General features: G+C 57.6%; 1 protein-coding gene across 1 annotated transcript; it reads right to left on the reverse strand.

Annotated features, from left to right (window-relative positions):
- Positions 1-2,018: 2,018 nt before the first annotated feature.
- MATN4 (matrilin 4) lies at positions 2,019-8,878 on the reverse strand (the record flags this gene model as incomplete). Its single annotated transcript, XM_084271455.1, has 10 exons — positions 2,019-2,069; positions 2,231-2,358; positions 3,125-3,277; positions 3,627-4,040; positions 4,475-4,597; positions 4,733-4,855; positions 4,959-5,081; positions 5,560-5,682; positions 6,880-7,449; positions 8,803-8,878. 10 exons carry the CDS (start codon positions 8,876-8,878, stop codon positions 2,019-2,021), a joined length of 1,884 nt encoding a protein of 627 aa, XP_084127581.1.
- Positions 8,879-11,335: the final 2,457 nt, after the last annotated feature.

Below are 11,335 nucleotides of genomic sequence, written 5' to 3' on the forward strand. Positions count from 1 at the left end.
GGGTGGGATATGGGGCTGACGGGTGGGATGTGGAGCTGACAGGAGGACTGTGGGGCTCCCAGCAGGGTTATGGGTAGACCTGACCGGTAAACAGATATAATGAGGCTGGGGATGCCTCAGTCCCTGCCCAGCAGGACAAGACCCCCCCACTCACAAGCCACCTCCCCCCCGCCCCCACCAACCCAGGGACCACTGCTTCTGTTTGCCTGTGGGAGAAGCTACTGCTCACCTCGTGAAGCAAATACCTGGACACATCCCAGCTCTGTTCCCCAGAGCAGGCCCTGCAAGCCCCACAGCCCAGCACCTTTTGCCCCTTGGCTCCAAATCCCAGCCCCAAGCATGCAAAACCACCCCCTAAGACACATGTCCCGTGGAGCAAACTGCTCCTGGAAGTGGGACCAGCAGGATATGTCCCCCAGCCACCCCTGGAAGTGCCCTGTAAACCCACCTGGATCTGCAGAGCAAACTGGCCTAGGTGGGTGATGGAGCCACTGACAGCATCCTGGGGAGAAGGAGCTGTGCTGAAGTGGTGTGAGCACAGGATATAACCCTCCTCCTCCTCCTCCTCTCGCCAGCCCAGAGCTGCTCAGCCCTGAGAGCTCCACCACTCAAATTGATAGTTCAGAAGCAACAGCTCCTCCCAGTCCTGCTTCTCACCTGCATACAGGACCAGCAAGCAAGGTGGGTACATGAAAGATCCCCCCCCAAAAAAAACCCAAACAAACCTGCCATTGTCCCTATCTAGCAGCCTCTGCCTGCATTCAGGAGACAGACCTAGAGACCTCCTTCCCTCTCAGGCATCGAGCATGGGGCTACACCAAGGTGGCCTTCCATGATTAAAAAGCTACCTCTGCTCCAGGAGGGAGCAGGGTCCCCAGCTGTCCCAGTATCCCTCCCCCTGCAGCCAGCCAGGGAGCTTGGTGGTTCTCCTGCCAAGAGCATGCATGTCCCTGCGCCAGGGCCACATCCCCACAGGTGTAAGTGGCTCTGCACCCCGGCCGTGGCACATTTATACCCCCATAAACACTCACCAAGCTCCCCATGCTCCGACAAGCACAGGTTTGGAAGGAAAAGCAGGGGACAGTGGCACAGCATCTGTGCCACGCTGGCTCCCTCCAGGTGGGGCTGCAGCATCCTGCCGTGTCCGTAGAGCAAGGACTTGCCCAAAGGAGCTGTAGAGCCTGAGGATGGGGGGGGCTTTGCAAAACCCCCTGTTCTGAGCAGAGCTGACCCTGTGGCCCTCCAGCCCAGCCGAAAGGAGACAGACATGTCATACAAACCTTCAGGGTGTTTATTGTCAGGATAGAAATTTCTTTATATAAAAGAAGTGTTTAAAAATAGTGCTACCCTGCTCTCAAAATGAAATATATATATAATTATATACACACACACACATATAGGTATTTATAGCAAACCAGTAATAATTCTTTCTATGTGATAAAAAAAACCAAACCCAAACGAGATAATGACTGATTCCCAAACAATTCTGCCAAAACAGGGCCAAGGGGACCTGTGGATTCCTGCTGCCCACCTTCCCATGGGTGCTGACCTGGGACCCGGCCGGGCAGCACCCATCCATGCGCTGCCTGCAGCACCCAGCTCCCCACGCCTGGCAGCAGAGGCCGAGATGGCAGAAGCTCTCAGGGTGCACTCACCAGAGGTTCGTGTTGCTTTCTCCCTTGCAAAGCAGGCTGGGGGGCTGGGAAAAGGCTGGGTGCCACGTCTCCTTGCTCAGAGCCCAGCCTGCCCACATTGACATTGCACCTCATCCCAGAGCTGCCAGTTCGGAGGAAGGAGGCAACAGCAAAGGCTGAAGCCCTTGGTTTCACAGCAGGGGGCTTTGCTCAAGGTACTTTTGGGGGTTTTAGTACTTTTTTTTAAAATAGTCTCCATATCCCCCTTGGGATTTGTGATACAAGAACAAACACTGATGCTTTACAATAACCTAGCAATAACAATGCCACGTAGCTACCGTAGGTCCCCGTGCCCAGTCCGAGCTCTGCAGCCCTCTGCAAGGATCACTTCTTCTTTGCAATCTGCTTTTCCAAGTCTTCGAGCCTGGCTGTCATCTGAGCAAGTGAACGTGCTAAGGAAACCGTGAGCCGGACAGTCTGCTGTGCACAGGCCAGTTTCCCCTTGAAGGAGCCCAGAGTTTTCCCTGCTCCCGTTTATCCACCCCTCCATTCCCCACACATGGTCTGTCCCCAGGCTGCCCTGCGCCCCAGCAAACCCAGGCATCAGCCCAAAGGATATTCTTCTCAGTCAGGCTCTGCAGGATGGCCACGGTGTTGGTCTGGAACTGCACCAGCGCCTCGCACTCACAGGGGCTGCGGATCTCCATCTCCCCTTTGCCCTCCTCTGCGGCCACAGGGGTTTGGGTGCAGTCAGAGCCACAGCCCCATGGTGCCTGGCTTTCCCCTGCTCCCACCCAGCACGGGTCCCTTATCCCTACAGCCACCTGCTGGGGCTGGAACTGAGCTGTGGGGCTCTCCCATTTCCTCTTTTTCCATCTTTGCTTCTTTTGACCAGGCTACACCCCTGTGAGCCCAGGAATCTCACCATGTGCATCTCACACACATGGTCACAGCGCGCTGAGGGCAGCTGAGCTTTGCTTTGCCTTCAAGCCAGGGTGGCAGGGGGGTACACTGACCCAACGTCTGCAGCCCCATGGAAGCTCCCAGGAGCCTGAAGAGCACTGGGGAGCCCCAGTCTGCCCCAGGACAGGGAGAACCCCATGGTAAACCAGCATGGTCCCCCTCCACCCAGCATCAAAAGAAGAGCAGGTCTGGAGGAGGAGATGGGCCACCCTTGGAGCTGGGGCAGCATCCCTCAAGGCAAGGTGAGACCCCAGGCTCTGCCCACACAACAGCACCGGCATGGATGCTGATGCCCCATCCCTTTTACATTAAACCTCCCAGCTCCTCCTCATCTTCTAAATGCCTCGCTGAGACTCACCTCTACACCCAAACCAGCCCAATGAGACACTGCAGGCTCACACTAGCCCAGCTTGGCCCTGTGGCACCAGACACAGGGTGATAGACACTCAAACCACCCCTGCAGGGACAGAAGGGCTCCCTTCAGCCCGGGACTGAGCCCCCAGCACAGTCAGGTCTGGGGCACCCACCTGGGCAGATGTTCAGCTTGAAGTTCTCCACGAGGTGGGTCATGGTGGTGAAGTCTGCCGAGTAAGAGAAGTGCTGCTCCACCGGCTCGGAGGCGATCGCCCTCAGCTCCTCTTCTACGGCTTTGCCAACCCCCACGGCGAACATGACGATCCCTGCATGGCAAGGACAGACCCTGAGCACTGCATCAGCCACCCTGCTCCAAGCGGCCCCCAAGGCCAAAGGGAGCAAAGCCAGGGATGCAGGATTTTCCCTGGGCCTCCCCAGATTTGGGAAGGACGAGCAGGAACACAGCACCACTGCCATGGGGTAAGCTGCTGCACAAATGATGCTGCCTAGAGCACCCTGCAACCACAGCAGCAATGCGTCCACCTCGCTGATCCGGGTGATGCAGCATCCCAAAGCTGGATGCTGCAGCCTCTCCCAGAACTAGCCATCGACCCCAAGGAACTGTCCTGGGATATCCAAAGCACCACAATCCAGGGTTTCCCAGCCCCCCTGCACCTGATTCCTTCGCCCTCCTGGCCCATTCGGAGATGTCATCCTGGGAGCGCCCATCTGTGAAGACGAGCCCAATTCTGGGCACGTTGTGGGAGAGAGGTCTGGCACCTTCCAGCTCGGAGAAGCTGTGCTCCACCATGTGCTTGAGGGCAAGGCCTGTCATGGTGCCTTTCTCCATGTACTCCACCTCCATCACCGCCTTCTTGATCTCATCCGCGCTGTGGTACTTGTTGAGGGGGAACTCAGTGCGGACACGGCTGGAGTACTGCACCAGCCCCACCCGTGTGCCATGGGGGGACACCTCCAGCAGGTCCACGATGCGGTTCACAAACTGCTTCACCAGCTCGAAGTTTTGGGGACGAACACTCTTGGAGCCATCAATCACCATCACCAGGTCAACGTGCCCAGCCCCGCACTCTGCAGGGACAGAGGGAAGGTGAGAAGGGACCAGCCTGCCCAGGGGCACCATTGGGGTGAAGACACCCAGGGCTAGGGCAGAGATGCTGGGCTTCATGACACCACATGGAGCCCCTGGTCCTGCAGCTGGGTGAGGTCAGGAAGTGGGGCAAAGTGTGCCAAAGGGTGTCAGCCCAACCACCTCCAGTGCCCCTTAAAGTCTTTCCTAGGTCTCCCTTTTCCTGAACCTTTCCTCAAAGCTCCTGTTGCATCTTCTGGGACACAAGCCCACATCCATCCCCACAGCAGCTGAGGTGTTCCCCCAAGCCCAGGCAGCTCTCCATCCTCCCAGCTCAAAGTCCCACTCAGCCCCCCAGCCTAGTTTCAGGTAAGCTTTCACCAGGAGCACAGAGCCTGGACATGGAGGATGCCACAAGCCACATCCCGGTACTCACTGCTGCACGCCTTGCCATCGGCCTGGAGCTGCTGGCCCTCGGGACACACGCAGCGGTAGGAGCCCTCTGTGCTCACACACTTGAACTCGCAGCCGTGATCCACCCCGTTGCAGAGGTCAGTGGCTGGAAGACAAGCCAAGGGCACAGGGTTATCCCTTTTCGGGCAGGGGAGCCCAGGAACAGTCCTTCCCCTGGGGACCGGGCAGGATGAGGTATCTGCTGTACACCGCAGGCTTCACCTGCTGCGGCAGGACGTACCCACGCAGGACCTGCTGTCGGGCTGCAGCGTGAACCCGCTGTGGCAGCGGCAGTAGTGCCCGTTGGGGATGCTCACGCACTCATGCTGGCAGCTGTGGTTTCCAAAGCTGCAGTAATCGATCACTGGTGAGAGAAAGAGGGGTGGGCAGAAAGGGAAAGGCAAGTGAAGAAGAGGAAGAGTGAGAAGCAAATGAAGAAGGGGTGGGAAAGGAGAAGGGACGCTTACTGGTGCAGCTCCTCTTGTCCTGGTTGAGGTAGTAACCTGCCCGGCAGCGGCACAAGTATGACCCACGAGTGTTGACACACTGGTGCTGACAGCCGTGTCTCCCTTCTGCACACACATCAATGGCTGTGGGGGAACAGGACACGCATTGCCCTCCTGTTCTGGTCTCCCCAGCACAGCCCAGGGACTCCCCAGGAACTGCTCCAGGGCTTCAGGGCAACCCCCAGCACCCAAAACAAGGAGAAATCCCAGGGTGGTGGCCAGAACCCACTGATACACCTTCGCACTCAGATTACAGGGCCAAACCACTGTGCACTTGGGCTAGGACATGCATCCTGTGGGACCCACTGCCTGGAGCTCCCTCAGGTGACAGGCAGCTGGTTGTTCCCCTGTGAGCCCCAAGTGTCCCTTCCCAAAGAGGTGACTGGCACTTAGAGGCTGAGCCCCATCCACAGCCATTTCGGCCCCAGGAGGCTGCATGCCTAGCAAATGGAGCATCCAGGCTGTTGGTCTTGCAGGGTCCTCTGCCACATTGCAGCTTCCTTTCCTGAAGCCTATAACTACAAGTCCTCCACAAGAGTTAGGATAAAGAAAGGGTTTTTACGGGAACAGGTCTTTCCATCCACGTTGAGCCTGTAGCCCGGGTTGCACTCGCAGTAGAAGGAGCTGGGGATGCTGACGCAGCTGTGCTGGCAGCCATGATCCTGTGCCACGCACAAGTCCACCCCTGCAAGACAGAACAAGCATCAGAGCAGCCCACAGGCACACCAGATGCACGGGAACCCCCACTCCAGAACATGCCCAGTCCCTGCAACTGAAGCCACCGGGGATGACCCATCCCGATCCTTCCAGTCCCAGCACTCCCCCACTGATTTCCAGTGCAGAGACATGGACAGGGGCAAGGTTTCTGAACTGTCTCAGCTTTCTGATCTACCCAAACACTAAATCAACCCTCAATATTAATTGATACTGTCAATAGCTTGAGCTGAGTAAGCAAAGGCTTGAGCTCAGATGGAATGTGCTGCCGGGGCCAGGTCTGTCTGTCAATGTGGCCAGGAGCCTGTGCAGACCCCTGGGAAGTGGGCACCAGGCTGGGCAGGCACCAGGCAGGGTGTAAGCAAAGGCATCATGTGCAGGAGCACATCAGGGCCCAGGGGGACAATTATCCAGTCAGCCCTGTACCCCTGCCCAGGGCACTGACGCAGCACTGCAGGCACACAGGAGCCCCTGGCTAGGAAACACTGCCCAAAAAGGGTTGGCAGCTCCCTCTGCCCTTTGACAGATGCTGAAGCATGAGAGCAAGGCCTTGCCAGCCTGCTGCAGTGCCACAGCTCCAGGAAAGGCCACCAGCATGGCAGGGTACAGACAGGTCCCAGCCTGCAAGCTCCTGACCCGAGCCAGCATGGCCAGGGTGCAAACCAGCCTCCTGGCTCCCACAGGCCCAGCCAACCACCCTGGAATGACACCACGCAGCCAGGGCAGTGCAAACCCACACACAGCAGATGTGTCTGTGTTAGGACAGCACCCTGCAAGAGCCACACTGATCCATACACAGGGCTCGGGATGTGTCCCCCCTCCCTCTCACATCCAGGGAAACCAGGTCCACATTTCCTGTGCTTTAATATTCCCATCACTGCTGCCCCAGTGCCCTGGCGTGGGGCAGAGCTGGGTGGAGAGAAGTACCTTCTCATGAGGCTTCCCAAGCTTTCCTTTTCTTGCCCCAGGAATGGTGAGCAAAAGTCACAGTAAGTGAGAGGAAAGGCTGCCTGTCCCAGTACCTCACTGGGGAGGTTGCTTCCCTGCCCATGCTGCTCCCAGCAAGGGCAGCCACCCCACACACCTCTCTGAAGGTCATCTTCTAGCCTGAGCGAGGAGCAGACCCCAAGGTCACCCTTGCCACCCCACAGCCCCGACTCTCACCCACCGCAGAGCTTGTCCTGGAACTGCTTCCCAAACTGCTGGATGAGCTCGAAGGACTCCACCAGGAAGACGTGCTCCTCCAGCGGTGCTGAGGCCATGGCCCGCAGCGAGTTCATGTCTGCCCGCTGGATGCCCACGGCGTAGATCTCGATGCCAGCGTTCCGGGCCTGGGTGGCCACCTCAGTGACACGGTCCTGGGGCCGGCCGTCCGTCACGATAATGGCGATACGGGGGATCTTCTTGTGCAGGGGGCGTGCACCCTCCTGCGTGGTGAAGGCCACGTTCATGGCATACTGGATGGCCAGCCCGGTCATGGTGCCCTGGGCCAGTGGGATGATGCTGTTGATGGCCTTCTCCATGTCCGCCCGCGTGAAGAAAGTCTTGAGGGAGAAGATGTTCTGCACCTGGCTGGAGTACTGGATCACCCCCACCCGTGTGGCATTGGGGCCCACGTCCAGGCTGCCAATGATGTCCATCATGAACTGCCTCATGATCTCAAACTCAAAGGGGCGCACGCTGCGGGAGCTGTCAATCACAAACACGATGTCCAGGGGACCTGTCCTGCACTTCAGGCCTGGAAGAGAATAAAGAGATGATTCAGCTTCCTGGCTGCCTGTGGGGAATGGGGCTGGGAGTGGAGCCATCCCTGACAGGTGAAAGGGTGCTCAGTGCGGGATGGAGAGGGCAGGTCTGGGCAGTCCCCAAGGACCAGCACACTCCCACTGCCAAATAAACCCATGGAGGGGGCTGGCAGAGTAGCAGCAGGGACAACAGGCTGAAAGATGTGGCCAAGCTATGGGGAAATGGTAGTGTCCCCTTCTCCCCAACACTGTCCCTGCAGCCAGACCCAGCTCCTGCTCCCTACATTTCCACAGCCAACAGCCCCAGGGGCTCCAGGAACCCCTCTCTGGCCGTCAGCATCTGCCCTGGCAAGGGTTAGACAGCAGCATCTTCATTTCTGTGGAAAAGCAGAGCATCAAAGCGTAAACCAGCCCAGCACCTTGTGCTGCTCCTCTGCAAGCGGCAGCTCCTCTGCATCACACGGGGTCATCCTACTGCAGGGCCAAGCATGAAAATCCTGCTCCAGGCAACTGTTCTGGAGAGTTCCCCCACAGCTCTAGCTTCCCCCGCTTTACACTGCATCTGTCTAGTTTCTGCCTAAACCCAGAGCTTGCTTTGCTGTGGATTTTGTTGTAAGGGCAGAGAATGAGACAGAAGCACAGCTGAGGGCACTCAGATGGTGGGGGCTGAGCCAAAGAGCCTCTCTGGGACATATGGGTGCAACTTCCAGTGCAAACCAGGAGAGTGTTTAGCAAGTGAAATGCCAATGAACATATTTGGCTTGGCTTGTGTGTACCAAAGCCTGGGAGAATCTGGCCCTAATTGTAAGCAAACACTTGAGTCCCCTTGGGAGGATGCCCAGACCCGGGCTGTCAACTGCTCTGAAGGTCTCCAAGACATGCTCAGCTCCTATCGCCATTCAGTGCCTTCACTGTTTTTAAACTGGAATTGATGTGGCTCCCTTGGCCCTGGGAGGAGAGAAGTGGGTGCCCCTGGATTTGCTCTGTCCCTCTATCAGGAGACCTGTGCGGGGAGAGGTCCCTCCTCGTGCCTGTGCCTCCTGCCCAGGTCGGAGCCTGTGGGCAGGAGGGTGACAAGCCCTGCGCTGGGCTGTGCCAAGGCTGAGGATGTGCCTGAAGCAAGTGGCACCACTATGCTCAGACTGGGCTCAGGGTCCTGCTCCCCCAGGCAGCGCTGGAAAGTTCCCCCATGCTGGGGGTCAGAGGGGTCCTCCACCCTCCTGGGATGCCCCCTAAAGAAGCAGCATTGGGTCCCCCCACCACAAGCATCAAGCCATCCTCTGAGGGCTTCCCTGCCCCGACAGACTCGCGTCTCTCTGCTCAGGCAGTCCCCACCCCGTTCTCACCTGCAGGTTTCGGCCTGGCTTCCAGCGCCGTCAGGAGGAGCAGGAGGAGAGGGGACACGGGCAGGAGCTTCATCATGGCTCTGTGGGACCACATGGCTCCGAGGCTGGGGGGACTGGCTGTGGGGAAGAAGATGGCGTTGCAGTCAGTGCTGAGGGTGGGCTGAGGCACGGGGCCTGCAGTGGGTCTCCCCAGCAGGTGCCAAAACCTCTGAGCAGCAGCAGCGGTTGTGACAGATCCATCCCCAAACTTCTCCGAACCCACGTGGGACTCTTCCCGTCGGAGGACTGGCAGCCTCAGCGCTGCTCCATTTCATTACAGGAGAAAGGATCTGCCAAAGGGTCTGAATTTCTGCTCTGGGTGGAGCTGGCCATCCGACAAGCCCTATTTTCACTTGCAAACCAGGCGGAGGGGATGTTCAGCCAAAGGCATTTTCACTGGCTGTGTGGCTGCTCTCCGCAGCCAGCCAGAGTGGGAAGGCTGTGCTGGGGGACACGGGACACCAGCCCCACTGACAGTCCCTCAGCACGGGAACACACTGGGAAGAGAAGCCCCCAGATGTGCCACTAGCACAGACAAAACCCTCAAAGTCACTGCCAAAGACCATTTTTTCCAAGAAGCTCCATAAATTTATTCTCTGCCTTTTTCCAAACTACCTTTGGAGAGCGGAGAGCAGAAGCCTCTGCAGACATAAGGTGTAAGGGGGGGCTTGCACCCATCCCATCCCCCCAGGCAGGGTGAAGCACTGCCAGCTCTCCTTCACATCACCTGGCAGAACTCCCCCACCTTGTCACCAGCACTTTTGCTTTGCACCCCAACAGGTTTGACTTGGCATAGTAGGGGGAATAGTTATTTAGTCCAGTTACCCAAAACCTCAGGCTGTCACTTGCCTCCCTGCCTACGCCCATGCTGCCTCACCTCACCTTTCCCTGCCCTTACTCAGCTCCTGCAGCGACACCAATTTATTTAGTTTATTTTTATTCCAGCTCCAATTGGGAACCCAAGGTGCTGGCAGGGGAAATGCCACAGTTAACACACCTTCCCCCAGGAGATGGGCAGTGCTGGGACTGGGCACAGACACTGGGAAGGGTGCTTAAAAAAAAAAAAAGCAGAGAGAAATTCATTTTATCGGTAGTTATCGGGTGATATTTATTTAGCCCCAGGAGGTCTCAGTTGTAATTCATCACCAGGGCTGCCATTTAATTGCTCAGTGGTTATGTGCAGCCCTGAACCCAATGTATTTGATAGCAGTGATGCTGATAATAGGTTTCACAGCTGCATCTTACAACTGTCTCCAGACTCAGTGTTTGCACCTGAAAAAGCCACATGGGAGAGTTAGGAGGACAGAAAAGGGCTAGGAGAGGAAACAGGCATCCAGCACACCCATCTCAAAGTGGGAGACACCGCCTTTCGCTGGGGAGCACGAGCAGCCCAGCCAGCCTGGGAGGCTGCAGCTCTGTATCTGCTGTCAGGAAGCCATGGGGCTGGGGTGAGCACCACTTTGTATTCCGCTGTCAGTGGCCACAGCCAGGAATTTGTGGGTGCTCGTGCCGCCCCTCAAAGCACCACGTGCAAGCAGAGAAGCAAACAGCCGCCCTCAGCCCAGCTTCATTCCCCCACTTATATAGCAGATGTTTTTCCCAGCAATACTATCACACTATGTTTTTAGGAGAGAGCACTCACTAACCACTGAGTATTTTGGGGACAGCTGTGCCACCGGTACTGTCTCCACAGCTCCCTGCTCTGCAAGCCTCTGTGCAATGGCAGGCTGGCACACCGCCTGCGTCTCGCAGCATCCAGATAGCTTCAAAGCCAGCCCAGAGACAGGAATGAGCTCTCGGGCCAGGAACCAAGGAGGAGAAAACCAGTTCACGACTGATCTATTTTTAACAGCATCTCGGCTTTGTATGAAGCCTTGGCACTCCTCACAGCTGGAGGGACTGATGCTGCCTGGACAGGGCAAGGCATGGCGGCTCAGCCACACATCCAGCACCGGTCCTGGAAGGAGAGAACCAGCTGGGACAGTGCCCTGGTCCCCTATTCAGTATAACAGCCAGCCCTGACACAGCAGCAAGGCTGATGGGGACGTGGAAGCAAAGTAGGTGGGACAGATGCCCCCAAGTACCTCTCCCACCATCCCATGGTGGACAACTAACCCCTGCTACTTGCTGTCTTCACTCCCTGGGGCTGGCAGCACTGGGCTGACTCACAGCCCCTCAGAGGGGGTTGTCCCTGCCCCCAAGTCAGCTCTCAGGCGTGGGAGGGAGATGGCTGGGAAGCGGCCGGCTGGCAGGCAGGTGCTGCAAGGGAAGGCAAACACGGTGCCGGCTGCAGTGCCGGAGACCTTGAGATAACACTGAGCTATAAAGGAAAAAAGGTCTGAGCAGGGTGAGCTGCTGGCCAGGCTGGCTCAGCCAAACCCCGCGGCAGCCAAGCAAGGGGGACACTTGGACCATCTCCTGCCCCTTCCAAGCAATGCAAGGGGAACACCAGCCTCTGCTTGTCCCGGCTGAAGGAGACGCCCAGTACATGGCA

The sequence above is a fragment of the Gallinula chloropus genome (genome assembly GCF_964237585.1).
Source record: "Gallinula chloropus genome assembly, chromosome: 16".
Lineage (NCBI taxonomy): Eukaryota > Metazoa > Chordata > Aves > Gruiformes > Rallidae > Gallinula > Gallinula chloropus.